The sequence below is a fragment of the Marmota monax genome, unplaced genomic scaffold (assembly GCF_021218885.2).
Source record: "Marmota monax isolate L192 unplaced genomic scaffold, Marmota_monax_Labrador192_F-V1.1 WCK01_AAM20220418_F8-fsc00026, whole genome shotgun sequence".
NCBI lineage: Eukaryota > Metazoa > Chordata > Mammalia > Rodentia > Sciuridae > Marmota > Marmota monax.
Window position 1 is genome coordinate 10,021,763 of NW_026693108.1, and position 18,675 is coordinate 10,040,437.

Genomic DNA, 18,675 nt, shown 5'->3' on the forward strand with positions numbered 1-18,675 from the left:
AAATAAGTCTCTAAGTGCAGGAAGGGAAAATGATTAAAAATAGAAAAGTTGCATTCAAAGCAGAGGAAAGCAGTGATTTAGTACAAGTAGAGGCAGGAAACTTGAAAGAAGCTGTGAGTAGCGGAGCCGGCTGTGTGGGAGAGGGAAGAGACCAACGTGGGAAGCAAAATCTGTAGGTAGTTTTCAGTTTTTGTTTTTTCAGTGTAAGTAGACTGTCAGATATGTCTAGATTTTTCTAAGAGTGAACATGAAAATGGAAAAAGATTTTGTATGGGTGGGAGACAATAGATATGGAGGCAAAGAACAGAGGGAGCCTCTGGGTGAGGAAACCCTGTGTGAGAACTGCAAAGCATGCAGAGGCTGTTTCCAAATTGAGCCTAGACCGGCGTCACGCTGGCAAACCGAATTCCAACACAGATAAAGTAATGAGGAAGACAAGCACATCTAGATTATACTTAACATTGACACAGACTCTATAGCCCAACTGGAGGAGACCCACAGAGTGCCTTCCCAGCCCGGGCCCTCCAAACGCTTCCCATGGCCAGCTTCATGCTACATTGGCACACAGAACTGAGGTCGAAGACCTCCTGAATTCCAAATATGTGCCCTAGTTCATTTCATTATCCTAAAAATAGAATTCATCATGAGGAATTTCCTCAATATTGGCAGAAGGTTTGGCTGGGTGTCTCATTTTCTCTCTCACATTTGCAAAATCTCCCCACTAGCATGATCTTCACATGCATCCTGTCCTCTTTTATATGACTCTTAATTTACTACTTGAAAATAAGATAACCTAACTATCGCATGTTAGTAATTCTGCTCATAATCACAGTTTTCAGAGGGTTGATGATTCATTTCGAGAACCAGTCACTGTTTTCCTTTTAATTTTTAGCTCGGTATTACTGAGTATTAAAGTCCCACGCATAAGCAGAAAAGCTGCGAACACCACCATTAGTTCTAGCCCAGACATCGATTTCATTTTATTTTTGGAGACTTAAAAAAATGTCCACATTCAAAATAAAGCACAGAAAATATCAATTTTTTAAACAGTTTTCAACTTTTCTGTTTCCAATTGTGACTTCTCAACTCTGTGACTTAAAAAAGAACAACATCCTGTCATTTGCAACAGCATGAATGAATCTGGAGGATATTATGTTAAAAGAAATCACCCAGGCACACAAACTCTGCATGAAGACATATGCAGAATCTAAAAAATTCAATCACAGAGAGAGGAAGCTGTTTGTCTGTGGCTGGGGTGTGGCCGGGGCCCCTAAGTGACAGAATGGGCAGTTATTGGTCAAAGAAAGACAGGAAAAATAAGTTTTGAAATTTATTGCAGAGCAGGATGACTATAGTCAACGATAATGTATATTTCCAAATAATAATAAGAGTCAATTTCAAATGTATCATGGCAAAAACAGAAAGTAATGGAGGTGATGGCCTTGTTGATTAGCTTGACTTAATCATTCTACAATATATTCATATATCACACATTCTTCACAAATGTAATAAAATGATGATCTGTCAATTAAAAACAATATTAATTTAGAAATAATTTCTCACCCATCTGAGTTAGATATTAAGGTGTGATTAATATCTGATAGTTGTGATTCCAGCTGCCATGTATCGGGACCCCATTTCTCATCATCATTGGCCTTTAACATTTGTCCCGATGTCTGTCTAAATGATTTTCAGGCCCTGCAGCCTAATAGTGGGAGAGTTTCCAGATCAGAACCTTGTATATCTGGGTAGCTCACCTCCAGAGTGGATTCTGTTTGACTTATGAGGCAAACAGGATAAAAGGAGAAGCAACTCAATCCATGAAGTTTTGTTTTTAAATGGAAAGTATTTCTTGTAAAACATATAGAAAGGAGTCTTAGCTCTGCCTTCAACAGAATTACCAATAAAGTTTCAGATTCCTCTGTGATAACAAATGGCAACCTAAGGCAATTAGAGAAAAAGTAATGAGATCTGACTGAGCAAAGCAGTTCATTTCCAAAGAAAGCTGAGAAGAACAATGGCCTGTAGCAGAAACAGGTACCGTAAAATACCAAAAGTGATGGCAGAAATCTCCCTGGAGCTGAGATAGGAAAGTGGAGAATGGAGCTGGCAGGTGAATGGAAAAGAGGAAGACTTACCTGACACCTTATTATCATCCTGAGAATGTAGGGAAAGGCATTCATAGCTTCATATCCAATAACGAAATCTTATTCACAAAAGAGATAATTAGAATAACTTTAAGCTAAGTGAATGTAAATGTTAAATATATAAGAGTTTATTATAGAAAGAACAGGATCTGACCAAGGATTCAGGCAGTCACTTGTGGTGGCTGGAACACCCTGGGTAGGTGTGGTCACTTTACTTTAAGAGGTAAAGTGACCACACCTACCCAGGACCTTCTGGCTCATCCCTATTGTTCCAGAATAATTACTAATAGTTTTGATTTCTGCCATAAGAAGAAGTACATTCTATGAATATCCTTCCCAGGAGCAGCTTATAGGATTTGGTGGGATTGTATAACATATCACTATGAATTATACTAGAGACAATATAAAATTGGAATTGGGACAGTTTGCTATTGCTGGTCTAAATAAAATTTAATTTCTCTAAGGAATAAAATTAAATTTTACTTTATAAACTCTGTTCACAAATAGTGCATGGAGATTCCTTGGAAAACTGGGAATGGAACCACCATTTGACCCAGCTATCCATCTCGTCTCCATCTAGACCCAAAAGACTTAAAAACAGTATACTACAGCAATACAGCCACATCAAGGTTTATAGCAGCACAATTCACAATAGCTAAACTGTAGAACCAACCTAGATGGCCTTCAGTAGATGAATGGATAAAAAACATGTGGCATTTATATACAATGGAATGTTAATCAGCAATAAAATAAGAATAAAATCATGGCATTTGCAGGTAAATGGAGTTGGAGAAGATAATGCTAAGTGAAGTTAGCCAATCCCCCCAAAATTAAAGTCCCTGTTACATATGGTCTACATCTTCCCCCACATTACATTCCAGGCAATTAGTTTCATCTGAATGTATAAAATCCTGACATACAAATATGTCATATAAATTTATTAATCCACACATCTCTTTTAAAATTGTCTGCACATCAGTTCCCAACAGATGAGTCATCTGAGCCACCAATAAAATCAACCTTTCATATGACAATAATCTTTTAAAGTAAATGTAAGAAAACACTTCAAAATAAACAGAATGTCCCTATGAAAATTAATATGTGTGTTTTGTGTTTCACAAAAGTATGTGTGAGAGTCTTCAGTTTAAGAAAAGAAACCTGTGCAGTTTAAAAAGAAGTCTAAAAGAAATTGTGTGATGGCTTATGATGAATTCCAAGATTTCTTTTGATCATATGTTTACTTATCAAAAATGGATAATATAATTATATAGGTCATAAGACTTTTGTTGATAATTAGTGGTAGATAACATTTTTTGAACCACTGATCTATGTTATTGTCTCATTTGATACTTCTACCAACCTTATAGTCTGTGCTCTGTTTTTACTTCTGTATCACAGGCAGGGAAATTGAAGCCATAAGGTTAAATAAGATGATCAAGGTGAAATGGCTTTGAAGCATCAGAAGGTTCTTGAACCCTGTTCTCCCTCACTCTCATCTCTATGCTTTCAGCTTTGACTTCTCAGTGTATGATATTATCTTCAACATTCTGATTGCATTCTGGTATCTCCTGACCACCTGCTTTTCCCTGTGATAGAAACTATAATAACATGCAGCAATGTGAGCCTTTCCCCTAGTGCATTTTGGAAATGAATTTCTAAGACAAGAATATTTTGGTAGAGAAAACCATTGGGCGGTCTTCATGAAAATATTAATTCTGAGTCACATCCTTGAGTTCATGTTGATTGGGGGAGCTGAGATTCTCAGATTTGACTGGGTTAAAAATCAATGGTTCAAAACCTTAGTTTTGCATTAAAACTCTCAAAGCTGTACAGTGGAATACCAAAGTTGCGTGGTTTTGTTTTTATAGGCAGATCCTGAGTCTTCACAGAAATGCTTTGCTTCTGGCTAGCCTGGGGGCAACCAGAGTTTCCTCTTCCTTTCTGGCTGTTCCCCTGGAAATGTTAGCCTCTTATTAGTCTCACAAAGAAGCAGATTTATCCATGAGTTCTGAGAGCTGTAGAGCAATTGTCGCAATTTTATTCATTCAGCAACTTTTACATATTTTTATTCCTAGAGATTAAATTGGGCAGGTGCAGGTGGTGACTGAGGGCAGAGCTGGGGCCAGGGCGTTCAATCCTTCCCTGACCTTCACTTGTCATTTGCTAACCATTTTGGAACCCTCTACACCTCACCATCCCGCAGGAGGGAAGCCATTGAAGTGGGAGAGTGCTTCTCTCCAGCCTGAGAACTCAGGCCAACTGCATCCAAAAAACACGACCGAACTCTGAGCTTCTAATATGTAAGAGATGCTTTATGTTCACTGATGCTAGTTAGCAGTGCACTCTTACAGCCGAGGTTGTGATCCTCATGAGGAAGCAAACAGCTTGGCTCCTTGCTGCATGTGACGTTGTTGGCTGAATCTCCAATTCAGTCTCTAGGAAAAAAATAAGTAAAAATTGCCGAACAAATAAAATGGAAACATTTGGCCCAGTTCTGGTGGCCTGTTTCCATTGAGACAATGGACCCTCTGTGCACATAACTTCTCACCCTGCATCTTCCAGCTCTTAAACCAAAGGCAGAGGACCTGCTGTTTGAGAAACTCTTGACCCACACTTGAAATATAAGGAGCTGACTTCACATTGTCTGTGTCCTCATTTGTTTCTAATACGATTTGCCTATGAGCCTCTCATTGCCTGCCCCTGACTCGGCTGCAACCTTGGTTCCTGTCAAGGGCACCATCTCTTATCCATCTTGGCAAAACAGTGATTGATGTAGAGAGCAAACTTGGGGAAAATATATGTAACTCTTAAGAAACTATTCAGCTGTAACAAGGTAAGATGACTATTGTATTTCTTTAAAATAAAACCAACCATGTATTGTCATTTAAAATTTCATAGCCAAAATATTTGAAAAATTTTTCATTTTTACAATTTTTATGCACAGTGTCTACAGATCTCTACAGCTTTGCCTGCTGAGCTAATTAGGAATGACTGAAGATTGAAAAATCATATTAAAATACTCAGTTTAACAATAAAGAGGAATTATTTCATGGAAGTGGTGCAGATTAACTTGTTTATTAGAATAGGTGTGACATCAATATTATTTCTTGCCTCAGACTATTTATCTTGTTTTGCAGCCCTACTAAAAGTTTAGGTCGTCTTTTGAAAATCTTTAAAAATCTTCAAAAATCAATAAATAATTTATCTCTACAAATAATATCCTTGCTTTCCAAGGTGGGATTAGTTTTCCAAAGCTGGCAGGATTGAATGAGCTAGACCCATTCAGAGGAGTTTTTAATTAAAGCTGACAAGAGGAGGCTAAATAGAAGTAAGAATGAAGCCAGATGACTCTATGGAATGCCTGGTGACAGCCAGAGAAGGTTCTCTGTAGGCAAATGCGGTGACAGGGACAGCCTCTAAATTTAAGGGTTAGTGTTTAGCAAGACAATGAGCCTTGTTTTCTTGCCTGCCACCAAGAGTAAGACAAGCACTACCTAAGGTATCAGAGGCCACATTCACTACTTTCCTGGGTGTGTGTGTGTGTGTGTGTGTGTGTGTCTATACATCTTTCCTCTGGGCTTAATTAGAATTATGTTTTTCAGTTTTTTTCTATCATACAATGTAAATTGAAAAGACACCTTACAAATACAATAAGGAACAAATGCTCTCAGATTGTGTAGTGTTATCTGTTGCATATGGATTAGACACGCTAGACATGTTTGTCTGGGTTGCCAGCTTCAGAAATATATTGTCTGGGTTGCCAACTTCAGAAATATATTGTTGCTCTGCCCCTGTGAATATCTTTTTTACAATGAATGGGTCAAATTTTGCTCATCAAGAAGTCAACATTATCCTGCTGATCTTCAGTTCTTCAAGGAGCAAAAGTAATAACCATGCAAACTAATTTGCTCTCTGTGAATTCACATCACAGGTATTATTATGTGAAAACCTTGGAGGTAAACTTAGTAATAACATCTTTTGTAAAATAGTGTTTTTTGACCTTTTTGGCCTTTCTCACAACTAGGAACAGGTTGAACAGTCAGTTCATGGTATGTCAGTAATAGTGTGCCAATTTGGGGAAAGTCTTATTCTCTTTTCTGTAAACGTATAGCATGTAGTTTAAAAATTATTTGGGGGGCTGGGGACGTGGCTCAAGCGGTAGCACGCTCACCTGGCATGCACTGGGTGCTGGGTTTGATCCTCAGCACTACATAAAATAAAAATAAAGATGTTGTGTCCACCGAAAACTGAAAAATAAATATTAAGAAATTCTCTCTCTCTCTCTCTCAAAATAAAATAAAATAAAATAAAATATTTGGCATGGCAATACCTGTTGGTTTACAACCTGAAAAACAAAACAAAACAAAACAAAAACACTGACGAGCCGTAGCTCTCAGTGAGTGGGTAATAGGTGTCTCTGTCTGCCCTCGTCTTCCTCCCGTGTACCCGTGTATGCTGTGTTACCCAGCTTTTCATTGCTGTGACCCAAACCTGACAGGAACAACTTAGAGGAGGAAAAGTTCATTTTGGCTCATGGTTTCAGAGGCCTCAGTCCATGGTCAGTTGAGGTCACTGCTGTGGGCCTGAGGTGAGGCAGGACATCATGGTGGAAGAGTGTGGCTGAATAAAGCAGCTCAGGATATGGCCAGCCAAGAAGCAGGGGGCAGGGACTAAATCTACCCCTTTGGGGTGCAACCCAGTGACCTATTTCCTCCACATAGGTGCCACCTCCCGGTTGTCCATTTGGTTCTCAGTGGATTATTCCATCAAATGGATCAATCCAGTGATGAGGTCAGAACCCCACTTCTGAGCCCTGCTGTATGGAGTACCGTGCTGCCAACACATGAGCTCCTGGGGACACTCCAGATACAACTGTAACATATGTATTCACAGGTTTCCACACTTCCACTTCCAGAGTGGCATGTGTAGGCCATCCCTGGAACTTGTGCCTGCTGTCCTTTCATAGCAGTCACTCCAAGCGGCAGCCTTCCTTGAAGGTGCTCCGTACCCACTACCACGTTCCATGGCCACATTTTGTGGTGTGTCACAGCACTTCAGAAACACCTGGAACATACCTATCATAGATCCTAAAGCAGCATCGTGACATCTTGTGACCTTTCCTCTCTCACATGGAGCAATGAAGTCCTAAAAGGAAAATATATTCCCACACATCTCCATTCCTAGCATGCTGTGTGGCACAGGAATGTCACAATAATGATTCTGAATGAATAAACAGGTATTCAAATGAAATAAAATGGCCCCACAAAGAATATAGGAAAAACAGTCTCTAAAAAAAGACTAAATAATCCTAAGCACAGTTCAGGGACTGGTCACTGGTGAGAAGAATTACAAAAGGTCAGCACTAGATGTATTGCAAGGAGCAATGACAGTTGTTTGATAGATGGCATTGTAGCAAAGAGAACTTGCTCATAAAGTCTAGAGCCACATTCAGCACTGGGTCTTATGGGTACTAGAACTGTGCATCGTCCTGCAGCACACCAGGCATGTGTGGGCTTACGGGGCACATGGTTTCCTCTAATTATTTCCATTTTCTTTTATATGGAAGTGTGATGAGGTCATTCTGGGAGTTGTTTATTAAGTTGCTGAAACATTTCTCACTCTACAGATGCAGAGACTGAGGCTCTAATGGTTACAGTGAATTGCCCAAGGTAATTAAGTTGGTTAAACACTGAAATGAGATGATAATTCTTGGTTTCTAGTATATAACTCAATGCTCTGTGCCACTAAGATTAATGGTTATTTCAAAACTATAGAACTGTAGTCCTGAGTTATTATTTGGAGCTGTTATTATAAACAATTTTAGCAACAGGCTCAGAGCACATTTTCTTAGCTCTCAAATTCCTAGTCATTGTTATTTGTAAATAGGATATTTTGTGAAGAATTTTTTAAAAAGCCATATGCCAGGAGGATAATTAAAGCCTTTTGAAAATCAATTAACTACTCAGAGGGATTCCACTACTTGTTTTTAAATGTGGAAACTACTAAAGCCAGAAATTTAAAATGTTGAAAATCCATGCCAAAATGTAAGTATCATACTAAAAACAAAAAACAAGCAAACAAACAAAAACCACATACAAATAGGATGCAGTTACTGAAGAGTTTCTTTCTGTAATTGCTTTACAAATAGATAAATTTACCATATAATTAAATAATGGTAGAAAGACAATTTCATTCATTATTCAGAAAATAATTATGAAGCACCTACTGTGTTAGGCAGAGTTTTTCAGAGAAATATAACTATTTATTGGCTTCTCCTCTCTCTCTCTCTCTCTCTCTCTCTCTCTCTCTCTCACACACACACACTCACACACACACACACACACACACACACACACAGAAATTTAAGGAATTAGCTCATGCAGTTATGGGACCTGGCAAGACCACCATATTCAAGGTGAGCTGGCAGGCTGGAGATTCTGGCAGGTATTTCTCTTTCAGGGTTAAGTCCAAAAGCAGTCTGAAGGCAGAATGCCTTTCTCTCTGGTAGACCTGTGTTTTCCCTTAAGGTGTTCAACGATAAAATGAGGCCCACTCACCTTACTGAGGATAATATGCTGTTGTGGTTTCAGTGTGAGGTGTCCCCCAGAGCTCATGTCAGACAATGCTAGATGTACAGAGGTGAATGACTGGATGATGAGTGCTGTAACCTAATCAGTGGACAAATGCACTTGAATGATTAACTGTATGGAAGCTCTAGATGGATAGGGTGTGGCTGGGGGAAGTAGGTCCCTGATGGCATACGTTTGGGGTTTCTCTCTTTCTGCTTCCTGCTGCCATGTCCTGAGCTTCTTTCCATGATGTTCTGCTTCACCTGAGGCCCAGAGCAATGGAGTCAGACCATGAATGTGACCTCTGATACCAAGAGCCAAAATAAACTGTTCTCCTCTAAGTTGTTCTTGTCAGTTATTTTGATCACTGTGACAAAAAGCTGACAAAAACATATGTTTTATTCATAGTCTATTCATTTACATGTTAATCACATTTCCAAACTATTTTAACCACAACATCTAGAATGGAGTTTGACCAAAAAACAAGGTTCTGTGGTCTAACCAAGTTGATCCATAAATTTAAATATGACACACCACGTGTCCAGGACTATGTGGAACAGCTGAGTTGGGAGGCATCCACAAAACAGATGACCACAAGAACGTGAATTGCACTTGTTTTAAGTGTCAGCAACTAAAAGCAAAGGTTCTTTGAGAAGTTACAGCAGGGAAACCTAACCCAGATAGAGGTTGGAGGGTGAATTTCCAGAGAGACTGACACGAAGCCTGAGCTTTGAAGGCTACAAGGTGCAGTTTAGTGAGCAGAGACGGAAGGAGAGATTTCCATGTAGAGGAGAGATCCTGAAGGAGGCAGGAACAACCCCAAAGCTGTGAGAACATGGAGAAAACCAGAACACTTAGGGGAAAGTTATGCAAAAGCTGTTGGAAGTGTGGCAGGAGCCACATCCTTCAACATCCGTTAATCATTTGAAGTTCACCACTATCAAGGTAGCATGATCATTATGAAAAGTCTTCTATGTGGTGTGTTTGAAATGGATGGAAAGAGCCAAGAGCAAGGCACAAGGTGACCGTTAGACATCTGGATACTGAGTCATGTAGAGGAAGGGATGGGGAGTGCTGACAGCTTCAGAGATACCTTGGGGTGTATTGCAGAGAACCAATGGCTAGTTATGACTCTTGAGGAAGAAGTGGTTGTCAAGGTGATCTCAGGATCTCAAGTTAACTGATTTGTTTGGGTGTTGGTGCTTTTTGTTGTGATGGAGAAGGCTGGGGAAGGGGGCTGGGTTCCCTAGGGGTATTGATCTGGAGGTACTTTGTGACCAATGGACAGGTCTAATGTAGGCAGTTGGGCATGTGGCTCAGGGTCTCTAAAAAGACATCTACAATGAGAGAATATTGAGAAGGTAGTTGAAATTGCATAGGGAGAAGTATTATGAGAAAATGAAAGGAAGGCTAGGGAGAAAACTCACAGCAACACACTAATAAAAGCCAAATATAGAAGGAGGTTGGCCTAAGAAAAATGTATAAAACAAGCATCTGCACAGTCCAATCTGCAGAGTCCAATCGCCTCGTACCTTTCTTTTACAGTCAGGAGAAGTTTTCCACTTTTCAACCTAAATAATCAAGGTTAATCTTCACAACTCAGGATTTTTGACCTGAATCATATCTATAGCTTTATTTACTTTCTTCTAAGTAAAATAAGATAGCATTCCCTTGGTCTCTGTGGGGTTTTGGTTCCAGAAATTCCCGAGGATTCTAAAATCTGTGGATATTTGAGTCCATTGGATAAAATGGTACACTCTTTGCAAGAACCTATGCACATCTTCCTACACACCTCACATCATCTCTGGATTACTTATCATACCTAATGCAATACATATGTTATGTAAGTAGTTATACTGTATTGGAATAGGGATAGGAAAGATGTTGGTATGTATCAGTTCAGATGTGACCTTTCAAAATAGTATTTTCCATCTGAGGTATTTGAATCCCACATGGAAGCTGGGAATATGGAGGGCCAGCTGTGCTTCCAAGTTCCAGAGATTAGAATGCAGGCATCTTGCCAGGCATGATGGCACATGCCTGTAATCCCAGAAGCTTAGAAGGCTGAGGCAAGAGGATTGTGAGTCCAAAACCAGCCTCAGCAAAAGTGAGGTGCTAAGCAACTCAGTGAGGCCCTGTCTCTAAATAAAATACAAAATAGGGCTGAGGATGGGACTCAGTGGTCGAGTGCCCCTGAGTTCAATCTCTGGTACAAAAAAAAAAAAAAAAAAGAATGTAGGCATCTTTAGGGAATTAGTATTCTGCCCTCCACAAAAACAGTTTGGCAGAACATAGCCAAGAGGTCACAGAAGACACAAATGAAAAATTTTCTAATTGGATGTAGCACATAGAAATGAATAAGAGCAACTGCAGTGTTTTGAAGATCTTGGAAATTGGTTAAAAAATAAAATTAGGGAGATTATAATTCAATACTTTTTTCAAGGAATCTGTGAGTAAGAAATGCAGGTGGAGAACCTCACTTAGGCCTAAGCAGATATTGATGATGACTGGAAGCCTCATAATCTAGAATTTTCCAGGTGGACCAGCAGTTCAACATAACTGATTCCAGAAAATCTCTTTTCTATCCAGAATATGTAAGGAAAAATGAACGAGAAAATAATCAGTTTTAACAGATAAAAATAAAATCTGTAAGATTCTTGTCAACCAAGAAAATGAAGATAAATACCAAATATATATTCTGAATTCCTGATGTTTATTCAAATTTTTTAAAATAAGAATTACCATATGGTTTTAGATACATGTGTTCCAGAGCAATCAATCATCTAATAAATATGTCTCTCATTAGAATCTGTTAATGGCTCAATGCTGGCAAAAGTAATGTGTTTCAAATCTGCTGTCTCTGAAGCCAAAAGCCTTCAGAATAATATCCGTGCTAATAATAGAGTTGTGCCTGAAATGAGAATCAGTGCTAATATGAAAGAAAAAGAAATCAAAATCAGAAAGAGAAAAAAGTCCAATATTTATAAATCAATGAAAACTTAATAGTAAAAGTTAACCATTATTGAGTGAATAACTCAATTTCCAGTGCTATTCTAGATGTGGTACATTAGCCCATTTAATCACTAAATGCTCCTACAGAGTAGGAGCTGTCATCATCCCTGTTTTTTAGCAATGAGGCCACTAACATGGCAGGCACCTGAGCTGGAATTTCAATCTAGGTAGTCCACAAATTTCAGACTATCTGTAACCAACCAAGTACCCACTGTGTGTCTGTATAAGCAAAAATCATTACACTTCAACCCAAGTCCTATGAGGTAGGTATCTTCCCACCATCTTACACGTAGATGAAGAAGCTGAGGGACAGACAGATTAAGTCACACATGTAGTAAGGGGCTGGGCCAGAATTCATGCCCAGGCAGACTGGCACTAGAATTCAACCATCTATGTAGATAGAATGTTATCTAGAATATTGGTCCTATTCATTTAAAAATACCGAAAATTTTAACAAATTAATTTTGATAGTGTAGTCCATTTTCCCTCTCTGAATCTCACCTTGCCTTCATCAATATCACATGCCAACAAAGTATCTTCTCTGTTTCTTGGATCATCCATGACTGTTGTGCTTTTGCATGCCTGATTAATGCTATCATCTATTATAATTATTAAGCATTCATAATAACATTTATTTGGTTACTTGAAACATGATAGTTTTTATACATGCACATTACTTGGCTTATTTTATATAACCCTCCCCTAACTTTGCCTATATTTTTTATTAGAGCATTATATGTATATATAATATCTGGATTCCTTTTGACATAATTATACAAACAAGGAATTTTACTTCAATCCCCATTCCTACTTCTCTCCTCCACTCCTCCCTCCCCCTTTTCTCTCTTCTCTACTCTGCTGGTCTTCCTTTCACACCTTTATTCACTTATTTTTGATTAGTTCTATCTACATATACACAAAGGAGACATTTCCTTTGGTACCTTTATATATGTATACAACACGGGTTCTTTTAGAGTCTCTTCATATTTCTTTCCCCCTTCCTTCCCTCTCATTCCCTTGCTTCTGCTCTGCTGATCTTCCCTGTATCTTAAGTTTGCTTTCAGTTATGGTACTTTCCTGTTTTACAGATGAGGAAACTGAGTTTAGGACTTAGGAACTATTCAAGTCACACAGTCAATAAAGACAGAGCTGGAGTTGAACCCAGCAAGCCTCACCCAGTGCTCGGGAGTGCGGTTGCCATTTTGCTCTAGTGTTATTGGTGGCAAAGCTGAAACAGCCTCAGATTAGAAGAAGGCAAAGAGGGGTCATTTGGCCTACATGGAAGAATGGGAACTGAGGAGCATAAATGAGGTGCCTGCCTAAAATCTTATCTTTCTGACCTGCCCAAGTGGTAATGTCTATAGTTGGAATCTTACCTTTGGTTTTGCATGTGGGGTCTAAAGGGTCAGCTTAAAGAGTAATTAGAAGTAGCAATGATTAAATCACTTATTCCCTGGAAGTGTAGACAAATTAGTGGGTTTGCAGCTAAAAGAAGGCAAAACTCTGAAGGAACATGAATGTGGTCTCTGAACTGAGGGTAAGGCTTGTAGAGCTTTGTGTATGTCTGGGCCCTGGGTAAGGTATCAGCAGGCATGGTGAGTGTGTGTGTGTGTGTGTGTGTGTGTAAAGCCATGTGTATTTGTGTATCAAATATCTATGGGATTGCACAGCTTGTTATGAGACTCTAGAGGGTGTGTTCAATATGGAGAAGGGAGTAGCTACTTGAATGTGGAAAGGTATTAAAGAAAAGAACATGTCACCCAGCAAGTCAGCCTCAATTTGTTCATAAGCTGAAGGAACTTAGGAAATTCCTAGAAACATTGATGTCACGGGGTTAGAAGCTTGTGAAATTGTCTAGTCCAGCTTTACACTCTGCATAGTCCATGTGGATGGTCTCAGCAGCAATGGGGCCTGTTTATAAGTTCAGTAGGAAACGAGATTCCACAGTCTCCACTTGTGGGGTGAGCTTGCTTGCTAGCAAGAAAGTCATTGCCTATCTAATCCTTCTACATCCACTTAACCCTCAGTCTGTCCATAAAGACAGAGAAGGGTTTTTGTCACCTCCACCTAAATGACCATCATTCCCAAAGCCATCACCAAATCACCTCCTAATCTCTGTCTTTCCAAGGCAAGACCTTCAGTTCCTTCAATTTTTCTTTTTGTAGACTGGTTTTCTTTCTAAACTGAACATCTGTGAACACAGCAGATGGCTAAGTGTCATTTATAAAATCCAGGATTTGTGCCATACAGTAAATGACCATGATCACCTAATGCTGATCAGAAGCGGGGAAGTAACATTTGTGCCAACAGCAGGACAAGGATTTTGTGAATAACAAGAAATCTCCAGACAAGTTAGCAGCCCATACATATCTCTTCTATGCAAATCTATGGGAAAAAATTGTTTCTTTGCTTATCTGGATTTTATTCTATAATGGCAAAAGCAGGTACAGCAATATTCCTCTAAGGAACTATTATCAGAATTAATCAAGTATCATTTGAGAATGTTTGATATGGCATTAAGTTCCAGATATCATTCATGAATCATAAATCTTAAATCTGTGCCCCTATACAGCAGTTATTCATGAAGATGATTATGTCATTCGTTTTTAATCAACAGAAATTGTCAAAATTTCTAACACTTTGGTGTGTCGTTCACAGGAATGTAACCTGGAATAGCTTAGCTATTCCAGATACACACTGCTCGCCAGAGCTAGAAGAAGGCTACCAGTGCCCACCTGGATTTAAATGCATGGACCTCGAAGATCTGGGACTTAGCAGGCAAGAGCTGGGCTACAGTGGCTTTAACGAGATAGGTCTGTTTTACTGATAAAACACATTTTCAGTTTCTATTTTGTGATGCTTATGAAATGGAAAGTAATTTTATCACTGATATTTCATGTTATAGCTGGCTATAGTATAAAATAAATGCAAACGCAAATTTTAATCTATGCCCATATCATAAGATAGTCTACAACTGACAAAGTGTTTGTATATTCAACAGTGTCTGTGTAGAGTTAAAAATCTTTCATTTTAGGCTGTTTTGATTATTAATCATAGCACTTAAAAATATGTGTTCATTGAATAAGGTTCAGAGTTGTTAACTCAAAGATAACAAGACTTGATTTCTGTTCTCCTGTAACTCCACCCTAGTTAGCAAGGTAAGTCTTAAAAACCTGTGATATTAGGCATTTATGAGTGTGGAGAGCTAAAAAATTCTCTGGAATAGAAAACAGCTAATGAAATACCTAATGAAGATGCATCAGCTTTATATGGGGAAGGCTTCTACATGATTGTGATGTGCCAGATGTATACATTTCTTCTTGCCTTGTTCGATTAAGTCCTGAAATGTGCCCTTACATGCATAGTGAAAGAAATCAGCTCCTGCCATGTTACTGTATTTATTTCACTTCCATCCAACTTGCATGGATTTCATTATTAAAGCAAAAACCATGAAATTCTAAACAAGTTATGTTATACTTTGAGAATTGTTGCTGAAATCACTTTTCACAAACTTATTTTTCTTTAAAATGTCAAGGACCCAGGTGCATTTAAGACAGTTCTAGATACTTTAAGTCATGTCCTAAGAGACAAATCTTTATATAGCAGGATAGTGGTTATGCTCTTTTGGAAGCCAGACTGATTTCTTGATTTTTGATGTGGTTCATACCTCAGTGGGCAACAGAACCATGGGAGGTTCTGTAGCCAGGAGTGAGCATCAGCCCCTGTCAACCCTGGGAGGCCTCCTGCAAACCAAGCCATAAGACCTTCTGACATTAGAACCAATGGCTGCTGAACAGACTCCTGCCCTGGCCTCCAGTCCATCAGAGTGTCAGGATGTTGCAAGAGAGTCTGAGCAAGGAAGCAGAATTTTATTGATTGGGGTTACTTTCCCGATTTATGTACTGAACTACAAAGTTGCAGCTTTCATAACAGAATATAGTATTGAACATGGGCTGAAAAATTCAAATAGGTTGTGTGGAACGGGAGATGAGACCCATAGATGGGGTAGCTGCTGGGAACCAGCCCAGCAACTCCACCCCACCCTGGGCAGGACTAGAATGCAGGTCTGCAGCTCATTCTTTCAGAGGTTCATTGGCTGCACCTCCATCTTCTATGAAGACTGGTCAACATTCAAGGGCTCAACTGTTCTTGTTAAAAAAAAACCCTTTGCAAAAAATCCCCCTTTCATCCTTTAAATTCATATTGCTAAAGCAAATCATACCCTGACCATTTTAAATGCAGCCATAGTGCCTAAACTTGAAATGCTAAGTTACATTCAAGTTGATTCATCTTCCTTCACTGTGGCTTACATTCCATTAATAAAGGATACATTTAGTCTCCCTTTGAGAGAGGAAGTCTTCTCATAAAGAGAGTTGGCTTGAGAGGACCATTTCCAGCAGGGAATTGCCCTGGGGGCCACCAGCTCCTGCTAAAGCAGTTATCCTACTGTAGTGGGACTGTGGATTTGCACATTTATCTCTCAGAGATTCAAGCTCTTTGAAAACAGGAAGTTGCATCTTTTTATCTTCATGTCTCCAAGGCCTCATGCAATCCCTGGCTCATAGGGAGCCCTCTGTAAATATTTACTCATGGTCTGGACACAGTGTGTCTTTTGAATTCATCATAACCAGTCCTGTCTTAGAAAGTGGAGCCACAATAGAAAATGAAGTTGTTTTCTGGTTGTTCTTCTTCCCAAATTCTGTCTGTTTTTCTTGGTAATGCTCACTAGTCCTCATGACCTTCTTTTCTATGTAAGCTTCATGGAGTCTGTTTGCTTGTTTTTTCTCAGAAGATGATTAAATTCATCATCATTGCATGACATTGTGTGATAATGAAATGTGACTTTGGACCATAATGAAAAAATGTCTAAGTGGTCACTACAGTTTAGACTGAAATGGATACCTTCTTCCTGAGATTATGTATCTCAGCAGACACTTAAACTGCTGCAGTTTCAAGAAATTATTTTTAAACATCTTTTAGAAAGAAAAGACAATGTATCCCACAAAATGAGGACAAGAAATTATTTTATTGACATATGTGATCCGTGCTTTATGGGTGCAGTTGAATTTAAAATAGTTATTCTCTAACATCTGGGTGGAGGTATGCCATTCACTGCAGCGTACTCAATGTTGATATAAGCAGGAGACTTCTTTGACGCCTTTGTGGTAGAGTTTGCCTGACGTAATTCAAAGGAATGGCTCTGGAGATTGGTCATGGATCTGCCATATGCTAAATCAGTGACACTGAAAGGAATTGCCTTAATTTCCCCATCTGTCAAATGGGGTGTGTGACAGACCTGCTTGTAGGGTTGCTCTGAGAAGTCGCTGGAAAGCCACACCCAGAAAGGTGCAGACACATGGTATGCCAGTGACTGAAGGAGCTAGCGAAACAGGGGTGGATGACTGTGTTACCTGAGGAGAACACGTCAGAAGACACGCAGAAGCCTCAGATGACACACCAGTGTCCGATGGTGAAGTTCCCTGTGGTTTGCAGTCCTGGCTTCTCAGGTTCAAGATCTTCCAGAGTGGGAAAAGCAGAGGTGTTTGAAGCTTGCTCCTATCTCTGTTGACTGTCTCCACATCTCACTCAATTCTAGTTGATGACCAGCATTCTGGAAGGTAGATTCTTAGTGTTCTGCAGGTGGGGACACTGAGCACACAGGCAGGTGCTCTGGGCAGAGGCAGGGCCATAGCACCTCTCTTCATTTGCAGATTCCCACATTGGCTGGCCATCTCCACCACACCTTATTCCAGTTAACATCAGTGTTAATGAAGAAATTCAAAGGTAATTTGCAAGGCAGTTTCACTCTTGCTTTGGTAGCATTACTTACCTTTGGGGAGTTTCTGGTGGACATGACCACTGTCCAGGTGACGTGCATTAGATCTGTCATACATGTGAACAAGCTCACAGCAAACACTGTGATTTGCTTGTCATGATCTTTCTGAAGAAAGTAAGACATTTGGTACAACAGTTGAATGCAAGTGGTGTGAATTTTCTACAAATTGTATAGTAAGATAAAAAACAAAACACATTCAGTTTGGATTAAACAACCTGCTGAATGTTATTTGATGATAAAACTCATCCTGAAGAGCCACTCAGAAAGTAAATAAGCATCAGACATTTTTTTGACTAGTGTTTTGAATCATAAGAATGAAAGAGTCCAGTTTTAAAACACCCAGAATAAATTAAACCCAACCAAAACAAATTATATTAGAGGAAGCTCATAAACAAGCAAACTATAAGTCAGGACCCTGGGAAATAGCTAATAGAAATGACATTTAAATAATATATGCTTTTTATAGCATGTGTGCTCTATAGAGTTGACCAATTCCCTATTATTTAAATATAATAATCAAAGATAAAGCCAGGAAATGATAAGCGCTGTGTTGTGACAGTGACTAATTGTCTAATGGACAGTCTTCATTTCTGCAATTACTATCATTACTTATGACAACCACCGCTATCATGTATGGATTGCTTGTTACGTAACCGGCAGCTGGCAAAAGGCTTTCCCTCCATTGTATTTTGAATCCTCAAACCCTTAAGGTATGGTTATCCCAACTGATAGGCAAGGAGAATGAGAGAAGAAAGGATTAATTTGCCCAGTCTCTTGCCAGACATATCAGGAGCCAAGGTTGCCGCCCTCATGTTGTGGAGAGTCAGGCTCCTGGGCTGCAAACTTCACAAGATCTCTGAAGTCAGCCATGAAGAGCCTGCTCCATTCCAGTGACTTGTTGCAAAGGCTGGTCCATAACCTTGTTATGATGAGGAACCAGATACCTGGGTCCTCTGCACAATGATCCATCAGACATCTTTGCCTTCGACTTTTGTCCTGAAATTTAGGGCCAGAGAACGTTGTGAGCAAGAGTAAAGTTGAAGAACAACCAGTCCTGCCAGATGCTCACTGCAGTCCAAGGCTCTCTGGAGCTGATGTCTGGCTCCTGATC

General features: G+C 39.4%; 1 protein-coding gene across 6 annotated transcripts in view; it reads left to right on the top strand.

The window, feature by feature from the left end:
* Nalcn (sodium leak channel, non-selective) overlaps positions 1 to 18,675 on the top strand; it is a 301,994-nt gene that overhangs the window by 44,202 nt on the left and 239,117 nt on the right. For all 6 annotated transcript variants that reach the window (XM_058582741.1, XM_046454990.2, XM_058582742.1 and 3 more), the window contains exon 7: positions 14,387 to 14,541. In XM_058582741.1, the coding sequence (XP_058438724.1) occupies positions 14,387 to 14,541 (155 nt within the window). The remainder of the gene's footprint in view (positions 1 to 14,386; positions 14,542 to 18,675) is intronic.